This window comes from Vidua macroura, chromosome 1, assembly GCF_024509145.1.
Source record: "Vidua macroura isolate BioBank_ID:100142 chromosome 1, ASM2450914v1, whole genome shotgun sequence".
Lineage (NCBI taxonomy): Eukaryota > Metazoa > Chordata > Aves > Passeriformes > Viduidae > Vidua > Vidua macroura.
Window position 1 is genome coordinate 121,847,078 of NC_071571.1, and position 21,624 is coordinate 121,868,701.

The following is a 21,624-nucleotide window of genomic DNA, read 5'->3' on the forward strand; positions in this document are numbered from 1 at the left end:
CTCTGAACCTGTCTGTGCGCAAGTGGGCTCCAGGAGGAACTCCCATGTGAGTGACCCGTGAGGACTTCATTTTGTTTAAGGCTGCTTAAAGTGTTATTGGAAAATTCTGTAAGGCAGCTCAAGTGAGTGAAAATGATTTGCTTAGGATGAATGTAACCACCAGTGCATTACTTCACATAATCTAAACAGAGTTTCAGGCACACTTCATCTATCATTCCCTGAAAGAGGGAGGCTGAGTTAATGCTCTCTGACAAATATTATGTTTCTCAGGCAGCCCTGGTGCTGTCTTCCACGTTTCCTGACCCACTTTGATTAGATATATAAACAGCACGACTAAAACACAGGTTGGATTTTGCTGTTGGAAATGCAAGATAAGGATACCACAAAGGCTCATCAACACCCCAGCCCTCTCTGTAAGAGACACCCAGCACTCATGAGATTGGAGATTCCTTCTCAGTGCTGTAAGATGAGTCACTTGGCTAATAACTATGATTTATAACAGCATTTTAATTGCACCCTGGGCTCTCTGATGAAGACAGAAGAGGGCAGGGTGTCACACCTCGGGACAGTCCTTCAGGGCAGGGGGAGAGGGGAGAGCAGGGCTGAAGTCCAGCGGTCAGTGAGCATTGCTCGGAGGGCTGCTGGAGAGGCCCAGGAGGAAAGAAGGAAAGGATGCCAGGCAGAGCCACTGATGGCAGCTGGTTTGCTAATGCTGACACTCTCCTCTGAATCTAATATGAATGTCAGGGACAGGACTTGGAGCTGGTAATGAAGAGGGAAAACTCCAGCTCTTCCATGTTGCTTCTGCTGCAAAAAATGTCTAGCAAACCTCTGGGTGCCACACCTCTGTAGTGAGTGTTTGAGTAGGTTAATTTTGCCTTAAAAACACCCAAAGCCTCAAATTCATTAGCTCTAAGTGGGCCCATAGCCACATCTCTGGGCATGTATACAAAGAGTAATCAGAAGAAAATTAGGACGTTTCTTTCCAAACATGTAAACCTCCCACATCCATCAAACTGCAATTCCCCTTAAGTCAGTCCTCACTGCTCACTTTCCCAGAAAGAAGTATTACAGAGCAACTTGGAAGTCAGCAAAAAAATGTACAAGGCACACATCCTCACTACATTGCTAATCCAAAGGGCTCAGAGGTTAACTCAGAGTTGGCAGGAACAACAAAAGAGTTTTCTCTATCTGGTTTGCCTGATACAATCACGCTGAAACTTTGTCTGGAGCAGAAAGGCTTAAGACAACACTCCAGAGAGCTGACCTTGTGCCCTATCTTTGCATCTTCACTCTTTTTTTTTGGGGAGGGGAGTACAAACTGAGCAACGTCACCTTCCTCAGGCTGTACAGAGAGGCATCTTTCAGGCTGCTAAATTGTCACTTGTTATAGCCAACCTGACTGACTGAAACCCAGATGTAATTCTTCATTTTACACAGGAAGTAAGAGTCTAATCCTACTGTCTTGTCTGTCAGATATCCAATTTACATTTCTACTGAATATTGAGATGGGAAGAAGTGCATCCCAAGGTTAGTAGTATTGTTTTATGTGGGTTATAATAATGGGATCTTTTATTACATTTAGTGAAATCTTTATTTAGAGACACCGAAGTTTTTTTAATGGGAAAAGGGAAAAAAATAGCAAACAAAAATTCTGTCATGGCTATGAAATAAAAAACAGCTATGGTTGTCAGCCACAGCAACAGACAAATAATTAAATTGGTTTTAACTGCTCCCAGAGATTGCCACACCAAACTGGTGTGTGGGGGGGGATCTGACTACAGACAGCTTATGTTTGGCCAGGTTATGCACAGCCCCAGCAGGCAAATCTGTGATCAGGATAAATTTACAAAAGAGAGGACAATTTATTAAGGGTCAGTTTCTACAGTTAGCAAGAACTCTCCAGCGTGCAATGGGCTGATGCAGCAGGGGTGGGAAGAGGCCTGACAGCCCTGCTGCACCTGCACAAAGGGTGAATTGGATTCCATGAGCCTGCTTTAACTTTCTGTGGGTGAACATTATTGTCTGAAGTTCCCTGTGAGCAGAGCAAGGCTCTGTGATGGGTGTCACTGTTCTGTGCAGGGCCAAGGTAAATTTTGGACAACCTGGAGCCTTGTTCAGGGTCAGAATAGCAGAGAAAGATATCAAGGCATATCTTAGTCTGCGATGACAACTGAATTAATTTAGGTATTATGAAGAACAGGCTAGTGTTTTCTATTTTTCTCTCCTTCTCCACTGGGACTTGCTTTCCTTTAATTGATCCATTTTACTGACTGTGCTTGGATCATCTTCAGGTTGCTGCCTACATTGAGCCCCACTGGAAGCTGATTTCAAGCTCTCTGAAGTAGAAATGGAACTTTGTTTTCAATGATCTGTGGGACTTTCTCCATGGTCATTATTATGCTGTCACTTCTGTGCAGTTATTAGTTAGCTTAACAGCAAAATATGAATGGGGGAATGAAGAATCACTGGTGGGTTTGAGGCAGTTACACCATCCCTCCACTTCCACAGCTGCAAGCTGTGTTACAAATGCTGGCAAGTTGTGGCATTACAGAAAGGACATCCATGAGGCTCTGCAACCCTGAAAGCCTCTCAGAAAACATCACATGGCCTCAGTTTGGAAAAGACCACACACATTACAGTACTTGTGACACCTGCTACATGTCTTGCCAGTCACTACCCTGCCTTGCCTTGCTGGTTTTGGTATAGAAGGTGATCTGGAAAAATATCTTCTTATTTTTATGACATTACCACAGTAATACATATAAACATTCAGAGGCTGCATTGCAGGAAGAGTGCAGGCCACTGAACCAATGAAAACCAAATGGCAGAAGCTCAGTTTCTACGGAAGATTAGAAGATTCTAATTGCTTAGGGTGGCCACTGGGGCCACCACAGCTCTGGGAGGTTATTTTTGTCCTGGAATATATAACTCGCACTGCAGCACCTGTTTGGTTTTCCTCGCTGCTAGTTGTTAAGTGCACCCCACAAATGGAGATGGGAAGTCTGGGGGGTGCCTGGTGATTGTGTTTCACATCCCTGTGACTTGCTTGCACTGGCTGACCTGATTCTGCTGATAGAAGCCAAGAGGCAAGAGCTGTGCTAGCATGGAGGTGTGGCAGTGAACAGCAGCTTGATGCATTTTGAGCAGCAAGGGACCACATACTCTGGTTATGCTTTGACAGAAGTACAGGTTTGCTACTCCTTCATATTAGAATGGTCTTGGTCTGGGATTGTGTAGCACAGGGCAAAATGTCAGTGGTAGTTCTCCTCTGGATGTATTCAGACATCCTACACAAGCTCTGAAATCTGGGATAGTTTGCTGGAAGGTTTGCATGTTCTCCAGCATTTCTAAAGTTTTTCAGGCTGGGAATGCCATACCTTAACTAAGATGCAAGCACCAGTGTGTGTCCTCTGGCAGGAACCAGGATTGCAACCTGCAATCAGAAGGACCTTCAAGCATTTCCTAAATTCCTAGGCAATGTAAAGGGTAAATGTGGCACTAAAGTAGGGAAGACTCACTGCAAAAACTACCTCTTACAAATAAAAAATGGGGTATCTGAAGTAAACTACCTAAGGCTCTCAGTTCCATTTGAGTAAAGCAGCAGACCAGCTGCATGTTGCACTCTGATGGCTTACAGGTAAACAGATGGACCTGGAAGGCATGGAACAGGGCTCAGAGCAGGTTGCCTGTGCTGGGTGAGGGCTCAAGTCCCATCACACTGGTGTGATATGCAGGCTGCATCTGGGTTACTGTGTCCAGCTCTGGGCTCCTCAGTACAAGAAAGACAAGACACTACCAGACAAGGTTTAGCAGAGAGTTACAAAGATGATTAGGGGACTGGAACATCTCTCATGAGACAGGCTGAGGGAGCTGATCCAGTTTAGCCTGGAGAAAGAAGACTGAGAGGGGCATACAATGCATACAAATATTTACCTTAATGGCCAGACTCTTCTCTGGTGCCCAGGGCCAGGACAAGGGGCCAGGACAAGCCCAAACTAAAATCTAGGAAAGTTCTCTCTCAGTATGAAGAAAACCTTTGTTCTTCTGAGAGTGAAAGAGCACTGGAACAGGCTATCAAGAGATTGTGGGGTCTCCTTCTCTGGAGATATTCAAAAGCTGTCTGGATGAGATTATGTGCAACCTGCTCCAGGTGAACCTATTTTAGCAGGGAGGGTTGGGCTGGATGATCTCCAGAGGCACCTTCCTACACCAGCCATTCTGTGATTCTGTGATGTTAATTTTTCCTTTCTTCAGCCTCTATTATTAGAGGTTTTAACTTTTCTTAAAGTCTAGGAGGAAAAAAAGTCCTAGATAGGTATTATTGCTTTGTTTCAAAATTCAACAGTAAGCACTTTATTGATTATTCAGTCTTTATTTAAAGGCTATTTTGTAGGTTAGGATTTTAGACCTAAAAGAGCAGTCTTTTACATCAGAAAATATGCATGCTGGAGCTAGGATTCCATTGTTTCACTCTAGAGTCATTAATACATGTTTTATGAGTTCCTCAGGAATAATTGGCGCATTGTTGTGTTTATTCAGATAAGTGGACGATGCTTTTTAATCTCTTCTGGAAAACTGAAAAACCTCCCTTGTGACTCACAGCCCTTGTGGACTCTTGGCTCCATCCTTAATTCCCCCAGCATGCCTTGCCTTTTCTTTCACCAGTGAAAATTAAGAAGCTTTAATAGCACTGGTGACTTTGCTGTCCCAAACCCAGAGGTCCCAGGTGACCTCTGAGCCAGTGTCAACACATGGCTACACATTTTCTCCCCTCCTTTAAGATCTGCCATAATTGCCTGCAGACCCCTGCTTGGGTCAGATATGCTTTTTATTTGCAGTTCCTCCTCCTCCTCATCTGACACTCACTATTCCACATTGTTTTTTTCTCAGCCTCTCTGTTCATATCTATACATTTCACAATTAAGGAAACAGCTATTTTTACAGTGCGTGTTCATTTGCTCATGCTTTCTGGAGAAAGTGAGATTGTGCACCTCAGGGTGTGCCTCAGCTGTGCCATGGCCAGGAAGAGGGACTCAGATGTGGCATTCTCTGTGCCACCTGTGTCTGACCTCTCTGTGTGACAACATCGACTACACAGGCAAAGGAGACATCACAGATCCACCTCAGCTGCTGTGAATCAGCAATTAGGATAATCTCCCAAGTCAGGGGAGACTTCCCAGCTTCAGGCCACAGCGGATGTTGTGTCTTGGAGACAGCAGATGTGGATTTCAGCAGCCACCTTCACTTTCTAAGCTCCTTTTACAGTGTTTAGAAATGCATATTTCTGCCTTACATTCCTGTGAGAAGTTTATGCAGGAAACACTTTTACTTCTCCAAATGTTTTTTGTGGTTGTACCATCCTCACTTTTGCCCCTCTATCCTTCCACAAGACCCCACTTGTCTGGTGGGTGGGAGGGTAAATGTGCACGCTCCTGATTGTGGTTGTCTGCCTCTGGTTCATCTGACATAATTGTTGCGTGTATTTTTTTTATCCCCAGTACTCATTTGCTTATGTTACAAAATATCAGAGAACTTTTCAAAGCAAAATATCATTTATTTGAGTCAGATGAAGGAATGAAGAGAATAGCGAAATCTTTTGGCTAGTTTTACATACTTATGAAGAAACATGAAATGACAAAGGAGCTCCTTTTATATACTCAAAGAGAAAAGTTTTACAAGGGAATAAAATCTAATGAAATTAAATCAGTCCAGCTCCATTAATTATAAAAGCTTTTCAGGTTAAGGTTAAAGGCTGAGATGATGTAGACTCCCTAACTTTTCCTTTGTGTGTGAAACTTGTCCACAAAACATTTCACAAGGCTATCAGCCAATTTTCTTGAGGGAGAAATAGTCAGGGCCCAAACTTAGACCAGCTACAGATTTGAAACACTAATCATCCATCTCCTCAAAACTAAATGAGGTAAGCATATTCAGAGCACCCTACAGACTCACTAGAGCCATCTGAGATTCAAGCTGTCACCTTTCCTTTTGCTGCATATTGACACCACCATAACTAAAATCCAACAAGGGGAGATGTCTCTCTCAGGTGGTCTTTGGAGTGCCAGACTCCAGCCTGTTCCACACAGCTTAGGGGAGCAGCGTCCCTCTGCCCATGGACTGCTCTACCTGGGGTGGGAGTCACATTGCCAGTGGCAGCATCAAACAGTGATTGCTTCCAGCCATTTAACACAATTGTAATTATCTCACAAACTAGGCAGATAAGCCAAGAAAAGTTAAAATCTGAATCTGCAGGAAGTGAGTCAGCTGAGGCAACGAGAAATCACTCCAAGGTACATTATGGCTATCTCTCACAGCATCACTTCCATGCTGCCTTGCTAAATCATTCCCATGGACATTGCCAGCTCCAGGGATTATCATCAGGACTGAATTGAGAAGCACACTTTCTGCTTTTAAAAGTTTAAATGTTCTTAACTCTCCCTATCCTTGATTCCATGTGCCTGAATGCAGCTGAATTTGACATTGCTGTGAGCAGCACTGTTGTACTCAGATGGGCCAGTGGTACCTTGGGGCTTTCTGTCCTCTTTAATGTGATCACTAATGTCAATGTTAGTCCGAGTTCCTTTCCCTTTATTATTTACTCCAAGTTACTAGTCTGTTTGATCCTTCTGTTTTTCACAGTCCTGTTCCCTGCTGCTTGTCAATTTTTAGATAGCAGTCACCTCTCTGGATAAATAAATACTAACAGTACTAACAATTTCTGAAATGAATAGCTTTAAACTTTGCTCTGCTTTTTAAGCTGTGATTCCCAATTATGAAGCAACATAAAATGCATCACTTCTTATCACTTTCATTACTTCCTGTCTTGCCTTCTAAACCAAATCTTACCATTGCTGAGATTTTCCCCTGCCTGAGCGTCCTGGTTTCTGCTGGATACACTTAATCTCTACAACACTGATGCATTCAAGCATCTGAAGCATCTCTCCTGATCACTGTGAAATTGTCTTGGTGCATTTCTATAAGGATGCAAATATCTTTACCTAAGAGGTTCAGATGTGCCTGAGTGGCCTGTTCATGGACCAGCCCCTGCCCTGGCTCACGTGAATCTCTCTTGCAGTGCCTGTGTCAGTAAGGATTTACACCTTGGTTGGTGCCAAGGTGTAAATCCATACTGACACAGGCACTGCAAGATGGTCCTTCTAAATAAAAAAACAAGTATCTTTTACTGCTCAGAAAATGCTGCCTTTAAAGCATTGATCTTACTTTTGGTATCAGAGATTTTCTCAGCTCCTGTGTCATTCTTTGTATTTTCTCAAACATTTAAAAGAGAAAGCTCAAAAAACTCTCCTGCTGACTGTCACTCTAGGGTGAGGTTTGCTGCACTCCTATACTCTGTCTGTTCATTACATAGGCCTAATTCCTGCCTACAGTGAGACTTCTTGTCCGACAGTTAATGTAAAGAGAGCTTACAACTGATGCATACCATGTTGTAGCCTAAGTGATGCCTTACACCTACAGGGCAGGGTAAAAGGCCATTAACCTAAGGGAAAATCTGCCTCTGGCTTCTTCTCTTGGGTCCTCCTCTACAGATTAAGGATATTTTCTCATATTTTCTTTCTCTTGTTACATGCTCTGCTTATGGGTATTTGATCTTACAGAACAAAAAATCTAACTAGTGAGAAGGACCACCACTTTGTTCATATAGATTCCTCTTCTTTCTTAATATGCATAGCCCTCAAGGGCTTGAAATAATTCCTGGCTGATTTTGGGGAGTGGGGATGTTCTCCCCTACCAATCCTCTATAACACAATTTTTCATACAGAATTTTGTTGTGAAATGTTTCACAAAGCCACATTTTCAGTGTGTTGCAGACAGCTAAATGGCTTTATAGAACATAACAAGGAGAATGCAAGACTATTTCTTTGAAGAAAAAATGTGAGTCAAAAAATGCTGGAGACTTACTTACAGAGTGGCTTAGTCTTTCTTCCAGCAGCATATCATGGAGAACACCAATATGCACATTAGACAGCTTGAAGGAAGCTATTTCCTGTGTACTGAAAAGAGTCTCACTCTAAGCCACTTCAAATCTGGGCACTTCAGATTTTCTGCTAAGGATGTATTTTATTGCTCTAGCTAATTTTAATTTACATGGGCAAAGTATTTTGCTAGTCCATTCTTATCAGCAAGAGTCTGATGTTAGAAAGGCAGGCAACTGGATCTTTGGTTTCAGCAAAGGATTGACATCTTGTTTCAGACTACCAACTCACACAGAAATGTCATTTCTTGTCTCAAATTGTGACCTTATGTGTCACATAGATGAGGCACAAATCAGTCTTCCCAACAGGAGCTTATGGGAATGATCTGGTTTTTGTGGGAGGAGAAGGTGCCATTGCCTGAACCATACTGCCATTCATCTTGAGGAGAAAACAGTGACAGCACTGATGAGCAGCAGGAAATTAAATGGAATATTTACCCTCACTATCAGCAATATTTGATATACAGTCCTGAAAGAGACAAATGGTGACTATGTGTGCCTACAGAACTGCCAGTACCCCAACTGAAAATGTGTTACTTCCATACAGACTGAGGGGAAGTGGGTGAGTATTGGATACAGATACACACCCATCACAGTTTGCAGATTCTATATTCATACCCAGCAGATACGTTTCCATTGAATATCAATTCCTAATTGTGAATTCAAAAATTCTCATTGTGACATTTCTGGTTAACATATATTTAGCTGTATTTAACATGTAACACATTGAGACAGGTGAAGGTTGCTCTCTTCTCCTATGTAGCAAGCAATTGGACAAGAGGAATTGGCTTAAGCTGAACCAGAGCAGGTTTACCTTGGATATTAGGAAAAATTCCTTCACTGAAAGGTTGGTCAAGCATTGGAACAGGCTGCCCAGGAAAATGAAATCACTGTCTGTGGAAGAGTTAAGAAAACATGCAGATATGGTGCTTAGAGACATGGTTGAGTGGTGGACCTGGCAGTGTAAAGTTAATAGTTGTACTCAATAGTCTTTTACTTTACTTAGAGGTCTTTTCCAGCCATAGTGAATCTAACAGGATTGCTTCTAGAGATTGCTCAGTCTACACAAATTTTTAATCATGATTCATATTCCAGTTGTACTTGTACTTCTTCTTAAACTCTACATGTCTTGTACTTAGGCTCTATTAGATAGTTCTACCACATGACAAATAATATTAGTCTGATTTTCCATAGAAAGCTAAGTAGTTAATTCAATGTTGTAATATTTGCTAATTATAAAATAACTTCTTTCTTTCTTTTGATATAAAATTGGAAAGGAAAATTTTTCTGAAATTGTGAACACTCAGGAAAGCTGAGAGGCAGCTGTATATAAAGGTCTCAGAGGTCTGTTTAAAGAGGCTTGAAAGGCTTAGACTTTAAAACTATGAGTGCTGACTGCTTTGTTCCTGCTGTAACCATACTACTGTTCTTCACTCAAACCAGTGCATTTAGGGCCCATTTACTTACCCCAAAATGCTATCACTCACTGCCATCTAGTGTTAATGGCACAGACTGCCAGGAATTTAAAATTACTATTACATTTTTCAAGTTTGGCCCTATCTGAGAACTTGGCCATTCTTTCTACTGATAGAGGGAGCTACAGATGTACAGCAGTGCAGAAAACCTGAACAGTTTATTCACAGGAACAGATCTGACTTTAGGTGCCGGAGTCTTCCCCGGATTTGGGTGACTCCGGATGGTGGTAAAGTCTCTCCTCCAACCCGTGCCTTCAAAGAAAGACTCAGTAGTCTTCAGTCGTCCGGTCTCAAGGCAGTTTATTGCATATTATCTCAAGGCACACAGACTCCCTGACATTGTCCCTGACTCTGTCTGTCCCCGTCTCTGGCTGTCCCCGTCTCTGGCTGTCCCCCTCTCTCCTCCTCGAAGGGAGGGTGCCATCTTTTATATCACACATTACGTATTAGGTGTTTATAGTTTTTTCCCAATGCCTACTACCTATGTTGAACAGTGACTTTCTACTCTAAACCAATCTGTGAGTGCCAACACCACCAAGAACATGGAGAATAGGAAGAAGAAAGAAGGAGGACAGGGCACGCCCAAATCCCTCCATCTTAGAACCTCTGACCCCCATGTACAAACCTCAGACCCCCCTGTACAAGGCCTAAAACCCCCCTGTACAGCACTCAAAAATCCTACCTTTCACCTTGTGACTACTTCTATTATAATATCTAAACTTTTGTGATTTCTTGTTCTTCCTGCAAGGTTGGTAAATTGTTCCATGGGTCAAGCTCAAGACCACAGGGGTCCCTGGCCGCCTGCCAGGGTCTCAGAGGCTTCTGCCCTGGGCCCAGAACATCCAAGAGTGTCTGAGGGACACCTTGGGTTCCGACATCTCCCCCTCCTGTTTGCACCAAGAAGACCTGTCTTGCCACTTTGTCCATGACCCGCCGAGTGCATAGAAAAATGCACGGCAGAACAAGCAGGAGAACTAGAAACCCTGTAAGAATATAAAATGCTATCTTCAAAAGCTCCCTCCACAATGGTGAGAGACTAAAAAGGTTGATGAAGTCATCCCACCATGATCCTGTAACCTTTTGCAATTTGTTGATGCTATTTTGCATTTGTTTTATGTTTTCATGGATAGATTTCGAATGATCAGACAAGTTCATGCAGCACATTCCCTCAAATTCTTCACACCCATGTCCGTGTGATAGCAGCAAATAATCAATTGCCGCCCTGTTCTGAAGTGTTGCTTGTCTCGTACTGTCGATATCTGTTAACATGTCGCTCAGTGCAGAGGAAATGGCACGAGTGTGTTTGCTCAACCAACACGCTATGTGGTCCAATTGTGTCAAGGCCACCCCCGATGCTGCTTGGGGTGAGAAAATTGCTACTGCAATTCTCCGAGCCTTGTTCCAGGTATAAACCTCATCATCACAATTTGGGCCATATCGTTCAATGGATCTTATTTTCCTGTGTGACTGTTCCCTCAAAATTTTCAAATTGGGTGTTATCAATGAGAGTTCTCCAATGCTGCATGGACTGCCCCTGATTTTTGCAGGGATAGCAGGCCAAATTCTGTCCCCACAAATCAAGAAAATTCCTTTTGGTAAAACGGCTGGATTCTGGAGGGATAGTTTGCTCATCATCTTGGTGTAATTGCACCAGGATGATGCATTTCTGTAAAAGAGCTGGTTTGGAGTGACATCTATCGTGTGGTTATCTGTCTCTGTCACTCCCGATGGGTTGAATATGATGCAAAATTTCATTCTTGTTGACCCAAAGATGTCCAATTCCTGGGGTTCGAAATGAGCCACAGGAAGGAACTGTGTCCAGACATGCCATCCTTTCATAGGATCCGAAAAAGATTTCAGAACCTTTGGAGGGATGTTCTTTGGGATCGGCCATTCCTTCACTGGCACACTTACCAAACATGTCGAGAATGGTTTCCCTGGCCTTGAATGAGTCAGACAAATGCTGTCCAGACCTGCTGCCTTTGCCAAAGTTTCCCACACATTTCCCTTTGGCTGTCTCATGGGAAAATGTGCCCTATTGCTCATGGCAACAGGCAAAAGAATGAAGCACATGAACACTATCTGTCTGAACCCCATGCCCATGTCCTCACTCTCTGCGAGAAACCTTGCAGTGCAGCAACACCCGAATGACACTCGAGTCCCAAGAAGAACCCCAAGTCTCTGAGTTGTCAATCGTTGTCTGATGAGATGTTTGCAGCGCCGTTGTCTGCCTTCGTTTGCGTGCCTGTGTCTTTGCTTCTTGGATCTGCGTCCGCTTGCGTCTGCACCCGGTAAGGTTTCACGTGCCTTGCTGACACCCACTTCAGCCCTCGCCCTGTGGAGACACAAGCGAAACCCTTGCCCCAAGTGATTAATGTGAATGGGCCTTCGATTTGTCCTGTCTCTGGGTTTCGGATCAGAACTAAAGGATTTTCCCTTAGCTTTGCTTGCGTGTTGTTCGTGAAGTGCCTGATAATTGGTGGAGTGGGCTCTGAGGAAGAGCCATTTAAAAAATTCAACACATACAGAGCTTTGTTCAACCGCATATAAGGTGTTGCACCTGCCTCCCCCCTTTTCTGCTTGTTCTTCTCCGAGGGTTGCTCCTGCTGGTTTTGCGTCACCGCCATGATTTGTGTCGGAGCGCGCTGGCGATGATTCGCGCTCTTTTTCCCGTTTCCCGAATGCGGTAGAGGTCTTCCATCCACATCTGTCTGCGAATGGCATTCACTCACAAGATGCCTTCCTCTCCTGCATCGGGGACAAAGATCTGATGGTTTATTGAATTTTGCAAATTGTGGGCAATTCTTTTTAATATGTCCTTGTGCCCCACATCCAAAACATCGCCTCCCTGTGTTGTCACTGTTCTTTGTGTAATTTGCAAGAACCTCCTTGACACTCTTCTTAATCTGCTCTCCTAACTCTTCTTTCACGATGGATGCCACATGCTGTGGTGTCCCCACCTTGCTGCATGCCTCTATTATGTCTGCCAAGGTGGCCTGATGTGGCATCAGGCTGATGATCCGCCTGCACTCCGGGTTGGCATTGGAAAACGCAAGGCTTTTGATCAAATGTGGTTTCGCCCCCTCTTCGACTACTTGTCGTTCCACTGCTTGGGAAAGACGATCCACAAATGAGGAGAATGGCTCCGAAGGACCCTGCTTGATCTCCGTGTAGATGCTGTCCTGGACTCCCGCCGGAGCAATCTGTAGGATTGCTCTCCGTGCCGCCTCCTTGATGTCGCTGAGCACGTTCCGTGGGAGCCTCACCGCTTGTTGAATCGGGTCGTCTTCGGGAGGATCACCAGCAAGCTGCACCATGGTGAGGTTCGCGTTTGGTCCGCCCTGGTATCTGGCTCTCAGCTCCTCCAGGGATCTCCTCCATGCCTTTTGCCATCCAAGAGCCTGGGTGTCTGTAAGAACTGATGTTGCAAGATATTTAAGATCATAGGGTGTTAAATCATACATACCAAAAATGCTCTTCAACATTTGTTTGAAGTACGGTGATGACAACCCGTTGTCTCGGATGGCTTTGGCTAAGTCTTTGATCGCATCACGATCCAGGCGTTCCCACCTTGGGTTTTGTCCCTGAGCATCATAGCTCACTGGCATCATGATGTTTCCCGAGCCCTGCAATAAACCTTTTTCCTTTTCTAATTCTGCTCGAATGTCCTGCCAGTCTAGCTTTGCGTTCGGTAAAGCTGGAAATTTTGTGGGTACTTGCCTGTAGAGTGGAGTTATTTGTTGTGATTGAGGCTTTGGTGCAGCAGAACTCACCGACATCTGTGGCATCTGCAAGGCTGAGGGCTGGGTGCTTGCGGATGAGAATGGAACGTCTGCTGCAGAGGAAAACACATGGCTGCCCTGTATTGTTTGAGAAATTTTCGAAAGATGAGTCAGCAGCTCTGAATGTGCCTCCAAGGCTGTGGTCAGATACTGTAAAAGAAACTCAACAACTCCTTTTGATATTATAATTGACTCTCCCTGACGTGAGGAATCAGCAGACCTTGATGTTGGAATTGTCCAGACTGGGACACCCTCCGAAGCAGTAATACATACAGTATCATCCCGTTGCTGCGCCTCAGCAGGAGTGTCCTGAGTCTCATGTCGTTCTGGAATCAGCGGAGGTTCCCGCTGTCGTGCAGGTGTAGTCTTCCTCGCCCTAGACTTCTTCTTATATAAAACTGGAAAAAAGTGTTGCAATGTTACAGACCCACCACTGGGTGGCGCGATGGCTTGGGCAACCGGCTCCGGCAAAACCTCCTGCAATATTGCGGTCCCGCCACTGGGTGGCGCTGTCGTCTGACCGGCTGAGGTCGGCACTGCAAAAGACTCGGACGTTTGTTCCCCTATCTGTATCTCTGATAAATCCCTGTGCAATTCTTGTAACAATTGATTTACACTTGCAAATCCCGCAGTCTGGGATGTCGACTCTCGCTGTATCAACTGTTTCAGCTTTACAATGTCTGAGACTGGCTGGGATTGGCTGTGGGCACAGGCTGAGTGCGCATGAGTCGATTGCCGTGGGAACGGTGTGGAGGCGGTGCCCTGGCAAACGTTTGCACCCTGGACACGCCCCATCTCTGCCTGTGTCACCACGGGGGTGTGGACGCTCCCGCCCCGACCCTGGTCGCGCCTCCTTGCTCTTTCCGGCGCAGCCGCGATCTCGGGAGCGCTCTCATCCTCCCCGAGACTGACGTCGCCACCTTCCCGATCCCACTCCGGCTCTGATATATCCACCCCATACTGCCCATCACTGGGACATGCCTCTCCTGACTCTGTGCCAACGCCCACAACCCGAGCGCGTCCCTTCCGTCCCGTCTGTGCTCGTGTCGCGCCCGCCGCACGCGAGGTGCCCTCCCCCGCCCCGGCTTCTGGGTTTCGCTTCTCCATTCCACGCATGCGCGGTGCCGCTGCCGCGAGACGAGCATTTGCCATAGCTTTTCGCTCTGTCTCAGCCTGCTGCCTGGCCAACGCCGCTGCTGTGGTTTGGGAGCCTTCACCCTGTGCCTGCCGGGCGGCTGCCGCTGCGGCAGCGCGGGCTCTCGCCATGGCACGCGTCACGGGACCCTCGGGACGTACGACCGCCGCGCCCGCATCCCCCGCTTTCTCACTGGTCCCCTTTGCCCTCACAGTCCCCCCCGCTCTCCCTGGCACCGCGGGCTGTTGCAAACTGCCCGCCGCCGCTGCTGTGAGAGACGGCTCCCCCTCCTCTCTGGGTTCTACACTCCCATCTGCACCTTCCCCAGCCTGTGCTGCTACAGCCCCCCCCCCTGTGAGTGTAGACTCGGGGTATTCCCGATCTCCTCCCTCACCGAGGGTGACAACTATCCCCGGCTGATCTGCAACCGACTGAGGGGTTTCTGCATCGGAGGACCCTAGAGATTCTGGGGGCTCAGGGGAATCTGAGGACCTGTGGGAATCCGGGGATCCTGGGCGTGCTGGAAAATCGTCCCCTTGCTTTTCCACGGGAAGCGATTCTGCTTCCTCTTGATCTGTGGTGAAGAGAGCTGCCCCATGCTGCTGGCTGGGCAATTCTCCCTGTGCTCCTCCAGGAGCCTGAGCTATTTGGTGTAAAACGAGAGACCCCTTGCCGCGTTGTGAAAACGACTCTAACATTATTCTCGCGCAAGGTAAAAGTTTTGCGGCATTCTTATCTCTTTTTGTGGCCAGATAATGCAAATGCCTATTGATCTCTTGCCAGAAATTTGGTTCGAACAAGAGATGTGTCTCTGTGTGCGGGTAATTACACCGCACCCACAACAACAGAGCCTTTAGCTCTTTTGGAGCCATCTCCACAGGATGTGTGGATGCCACCCCCTGTAGGGCTGACAAAACTTGGGTCTGCTCTTGGGAGTATCCCCCCCCCATGTTCTTAATCTCAACCGATCTCACCAAAAGCCGAGTCAGCGCAAGGTCGGTCCGGAGATGATCCTGATTACTGTCCAGCAGCTCACAGGCGAGAAATTCCAGGCGCGCTTCTGGTTTTTCTCCTCTCCGGGCTGTCCTTGGGATGATTTGTTTTGGTGAAGGTCAGGATGTTTCGTCTGGAGCTGTCCGCTCTCTCTCTCTGCGGAGTCTTCGGGGTGTGCCTGTTTCTCGGGTGGAAGTTGGAGGTCGTCTGGTAAATTAGTCTCTTGTCAGTGCCCACCCAGGGACGCCAGGTGCCGGAGTCTTCCCCGGATTGGGGTGACTCCGGATGGTGGTAAAGTCTCTCCTCCAACCCGTGCCTTCAAAGAAAGACTCAGTAGTCTTCAGTCGTCCGGTCTCAAGGCAGTTTATTGCATATTATCTCAAGGCACACAGACTCCCTGACATTGTCCCTGACTCTCTCTGTCCCCGTCTCTGTCTGTCCCCGTCTCTGGCTGTCCCCCTCTCTCCTCCCCGAAGGGAGGGTGCCATCTTTTATATCACACATTACGTATTAGGTGTTTATAGTTTTTTCCCAATGCCTACTACCTATGTTGAACAGTGACTTTCTACTCTAAACCAATCTGTGAGTGCCAACACCACCAAGAACATGGAGAATAGGAAGAAGAAAGAAGGAGGACAGGGCACGCCCAAATCCCTCCATCTTAGAACCTCTGACCCCCATGTACAAACCTCAGACCCCCCTGTACAAGGCCTAAAACCCCCCTGTACAGCACTCAAAAATCCTACCTTTCACCTTGTGACTACTTCTATTATAATATCTAAACTTTTGTGATTTCTTGTTCTTCCTGCAAGGTTGGTAAATTGTTCCATGGGTCAAGCTCAAGACCACAGGGGTCCCTGGCCGCCTGCCAGGGTCTCAGAGGCTTCTGCCCTGGGCCCAGAACATCCAAGAGTGTCTGAGGGACACCTTGGGTTCCGACATTTAGGGGCCACAACAACTTCGGAGACAATAGTCATATTTTTACTTTTTCTGCTCTGACTCTGCTTACATGTTCTCTTCCCGTTTCACTGTGTCACAACAGGCTTGGCTCTGGAGCAAAGCTGCTCCTCCAGCAGCCTCCTCCTTTCTCTGTTTTACCTGGCAAGGATTTAAAGTCTCAAAGCTGGGATAGAGCAGTTGGGTGAGAAAGAATTTTGCCTACTGAACATCTGTGGCAATTTTAAGGCACAAGTCACATTAATTTATGGTGCATCTTACAGTGTTTTCTGAAGACTGAACAAGTTCTGTACAGTGTGAATTACCTCCTGGTGACTTCCTTTTAAATAAACAGGAATCATAATTGGTTTTTATGAGAAGAATTAATGTATACTAAGTTCTTGAAAAAATGTCTGAATTCAAAAGCAGACCACAGAGACTTACCACCATGCATAGTCATAATTAGTTTATTAGCACTGGCTTTGAAACAAATATATTCAGGTACTTAAACACATTTTAATTAATGTTTACTAAATTTAATATATTACCATATATTACATAATGCACTGAATATTCAGTAAATGAATAATAAAACCAAAGTGCAGATTAAAGTAGCAAGATCAGTTTTAGGCTATCAGGAAGGCCCAAATCACATTAGCAGTATAAGAACAGCAAGTTGTAAATGACTAATATTAAACATGTCATTCTATCATTGCTACATGCATGCTAGTACAAATGATCCCACTGTGAACTGCTTCCACTTATCTAGATAAGAAATTAGTTCTTCCCTTACATTACAACTTCACGATCCTTCATTTCCTACCTTTCAGGCCTGATCCTGCAGCCCCTACTCAGCAAAACTTCCAACGCACTCTGTCAGATTAGTTTTGTACTTTTTCTTTAAGCTATACAAAGCCCATTGGCTCTCTCCAAACATCTGAATAATAAATGACTAGAATCTAATTTCTAAAAATTTAGAAATTCTAAAAATATTCGTAACAGAAAATAATGTCATTACATACAGACCTAAGTGTACTGGGGCCAAATCCAGGAACAGATCTAGACCGAGGCCTTGGGAACTGCCAGGACAGCAAGGTTGGCCTCTGTTGAGTTAGGCACTTTCCTGATTAGCCAGTCACTTTTAGGATCACAGTTTTGGATGTAGACATCTCCAGTCTCTTTAAATACTGTTTTGAGCACCTGCATCCTGGTTTTGGATCTGGCCTTTTTTTATGAGTACATGATGTATCACATTAACATTACGCAAAGACAATAAGAGAAGTGACCCTAAAGTAGAACAAAATGATAATACAACATGATATCATAGCCAAGTCTAGAAGAAGCTATTGTTCTTTTCTGTTCTTGGGTTAGGCACATTTGTTTTAACAGCTTTTAACACTGTATCCCATTTGCTATTCTTGTGCTCTAACTGCCTTTTCCTAAATTTGTGCTGAAATAAATCATTGCTGTCTTCATCCTCAGCCTCTGACACTATCTCCATTTTTTGGATAATCAGTTTAATGAGGTCATGTTGCTTTTCCAACAATGTTGATATATCTTTGAGCCTAAAAAGCAATCAAACAAATAAATACACATCAGGTTTCATCATTTGATTTCCAAGGACATTTAAATCATTAAAATTACAGATGCAAAAATTGACAGTACTTAATAAACCCTTCTGCTAACAAAGACTATTTTCTAGAATACATTTAATTCTTCAAGCTGAAGAACTTCTCCATGTTACAGGAAATAGAATTAAAGAACACATCTGTGGTTTTTGTGGAAAATAACTTAATAGGTAGTTAACGTAGAAGCAACTTCACTCTCAAAATAAAGTTGTTGACTGCTGTATCAAAAGTTTTTCCTATTGATCCATTTCCTTGTCTGGCAAGAAGAAGGCCAGAGGTGCAATGGCAATAAAACAACCAAAAACATTTAGTGAAATTCACAGCTACTTTCACAGCATATGAGAAATACTGATGAGGCTCTTACTGATCTTTTACAAAGTGCTATCCAAAGTGCAATTGATGCAATTAAATAGTTAAACTAAGTTAGCATCACACATACAGGACACAGTATCTGTTATCTCTAAGGAAACAGTGAAAGAAATGGGAAATGTGACTAGAAGCTGTCTTTATAAAACTACCAAAGAGGCGTTTCGAAAATCTACTTTTCCGAATGTCTAGACTCACAAAATTACAACATGAAATCTGGTGTGACTGAAAAGATTCTTTGTGAAGAGCAGTTGAGGGGCTTTAGATGTAGTTAGGTTTTTCATTGTTTTGTTGGTTTTTTTTAAACAAGAAATGGTAATACATCTTAAAATATGTGAAAATCACAAGAATTAAAATGCAAAGCAAAAGAAAACCCTGCCCCAAGCCAAAATGCAAAAAAAATGTACACCCAGCACTGACACTAGCTCCAGTAGTAACTGAAGTTTGTTTTGAACTCTGGTAAAAACACACTGGCACCATACTAAGAATTTTCAGTCAACATTTTCAGAGTAATAAAAATTACTTTCCATAATGATAAGGTCACAAGTTATTCTATTGCAAATAATTTTGTAAAATTACAGTTTTCTTCCATCTCTGTAGGAAAAAAATCCCAACCAAGCAAGAGTCTGTTTTATTCTGTTTTATAATATAATGATGTAGTATGCATTTGAAGAAAGCCTTGCTAAAGTCCCTGATTTGCCTGTATCTGTAGGGTGTAGTCTGATCTTCAACTCCTGCTGAGTCTTTAATTTAAAAAAATACTCAATCTGAATCTGTGCAGGCAGACAAAAATTTGGTAGGTTTAAAAAAAAAAGGAAAGGAAAAAAATGGAGGAAAACAAGTGCAGGGGAAAGTGAGACTGAGTGAGAATACATTTTTCTAGTTGTACATTCATAGTAAGCTTTTTTGAAACCATTCTTATAGATATGTTGGTATGATAAGTAAATCAAAAAAGCATAAAGAATTCCTTCCAAGGCTTTGGGAATCATGCTTGGAATCAACACCAATTCATTTTTGGGGAAACAATCTGAATTTGATTTACCCAGTAGAAAGTCAGTAACAGATTGTGTATCCTTGTAAACCAACAGAATTACATCGCTTGGGAGTTCTGAATAACCCTTGAAAACCTCAATTTGAAAAATTCTAAAATGAAAATCCATCTTCCCCATTATTTCAGATTATTTTAATGATTAAAAAGCTGTGCTGGTTTGGGCTGGGGACACAGAATTTTACTTTTTAGATACAGTATGGAGTTTTAAAATACTTTTAAAAAAAAGGAGTATGTTTGTAATATTGGTTCTATTTATTTTTATAACTGTAAAATATCAAAAATACCTGTATTTCTGCTTCAGAACTTCCAGTTCTAGTGTTGTATCAGGGCTCTGTGCATACGTGGTAGAGTCCTCACACCCAAAGCAGTATTGGAACACACTCTACACAAAACATGGAATCAAACTGAAATAGATCCTATAGTCTTACAACAGATTAAATATGTGAACAGTAAGTCTTCATACAGTGTTCACATTGAAAAGACTTTCTGTTATGATGTTATTTTCTTATATATTAAAACATTTGTTTTATAAGAAAATTCAGTCTATCAAAAATAGCTCAAATAAAAGAAGAAAAGCCAAAAGGGAGTAATTCTACTTTTATCTGAACATCTTTTGTAGCTTGTCTTAATAAAGTTACAGTTCACTGAGTACTCAAACACTAATTTTATCTGAATACAGCTGCACTTAAACTGATTTATCATTTTCACTGACCTTAGTCAAGGTCTAATCACAATTCCCTTGATGTCAGTTAATAACACAGTGTCCTTAGCAATGTGTGTACAAAGTCAATCACATCCATTTTTGGTAAGAATTCTTCTATCTAATATTCACCATCTTACCATAAATCCACAATATCTCGGCCTGTTGGGATATACAGTGATTGATTCCTGGTCCACCCGACTTAAGAACCAAAAAGGCAGCTTCTTCTCTAAGTTGGTATGGAGATTAACCTAAATGTGGTTTTGCATTTAGAATCAGATATGTTGTCTTAAGATAAATACATATTATATGTGAAAATAACAATCATGCCATTATGTGCAATTCACTAGTACTACCCCACACTGCAAACAGTGGCATAATATTTGAACAGTCCAGCCCAAACACTAAAACTACACAGTCATACCAGTATTGAGTATCTTAGCAGAATTAATTTCTCCACATAGATGTGCACTCTTTTTACTAATGAGAATTTAGTACAGCAGAATGAATTTGTTATCCTTTTGATTTTTCTGCACCTTCTTTCCACTGCATAGGTTCTCTACTAAAGGAAAACTGCAATTTCAAGCTTTGCAGTGACTGATTTTGAGATTTTGGTTTTGGAAAAACTCAGAATTGCTTGAACTGATGGTTGAAAAATTCCTTAAAATTGCATTTGCTTGTACACTTCCTTGGCAATGACTCATATGAATGAAAATGAGATTCAGAATTAGATCCCATGTTCACCAATTTGCTTTACAGATCTCCTAAGATAGTTGGGAATGTGATGACAAATCAAATAATTATCTAAATGGTGTTCTAGCAATGATATGTACTTCCAGCATTTGATGCTTTCATGATGTGTTACTCACCTGCATTGCAATCCTTTTGAGTGCAGCATATTTTTGTACTTCAGCGATATCACCAACAGCCAAACCAATCTAGGAGAAAGGGAAATAGTTCATTATCTATTTTTTCATAATCTGTGATTTCAATTGTATTTCTCATTCACACTTAAATAAAAAATATTCTAGAGTTAACTTATTTTTTCACTTGAATTTGGAAACATTTTTTGTATATTTGGGAAGTTTGTATCAATAAATGTAGAGAGTGTTTTTACTGACAACACTCTGTTGGTAAGGCACTGAAGTGCTACTTTTGCCAAGAATAACATCCCTTCTTTTACATTCTTCATTACTGCTGTAATGTTAAGAAACCAGTTGATCTCTTGATTAAGTAGACTCATGGCCACAATAAACAAGTTTAAAAAACATGAGGCGTTTGACTTTTATTGCTCAGCTCAAGTGAAAATGTGATTTCCTAAATAAAAATTATATTCAATGGAACATGGCTGAAGATATATTACATATTTTCCCCCCTTTTCACCATTATTGTGTTTTCTGATTCTTAACTTTTTAGTTCTATCACTACTTCTGATTGCTGCTTTGTGTGCAGTGAAGATTTGAGTTTGGGCTTTTTGGACTTTATTTTTTAAATTTAAATTATTGTTAGGTTATGATACAACAAGGGATTAAACAAAAATCATTGTTCCCCAATTTTGCTTA

The 21,624-nt window shown here is 43.1% G+C and overlaps 1 protein-coding gene across 1 annotated transcript in view; it reads right to left on the reverse strand.

Annotated features, from left to right (window-relative positions):
* Positions 1-16,799: 16,799 nt before the first annotated feature.
* TRPA1 (transient receptor potential cation channel subfamily A member 1) overlaps positions 16,800-21,624 on the reverse strand; it is a 31,584-nt gene continuing 26,759 nt past the window's right edge. Inside the window, exons 24-27 of the mRNA XM_053990924.1 lie at positions 20,932-21,000; positions 20,203-20,313; positions 19,647-19,744; positions 16,800-17,882 (exon numbers count right to left, since the gene is read on the reverse strand). Of these exons, the coding sequence (XP_053846899.1) occupies positions 17,651-17,882; positions 19,647-19,744; positions 20,203-20,313; positions 20,932-21,000 (510 nt within the window). The 3' untranslated portion in view covers positions 16,800-17,650. The remainder of the gene's footprint in view (positions 17,883-19,646; positions 19,745-20,202; positions 20,314-20,931; positions 21,001-21,624) is intronic.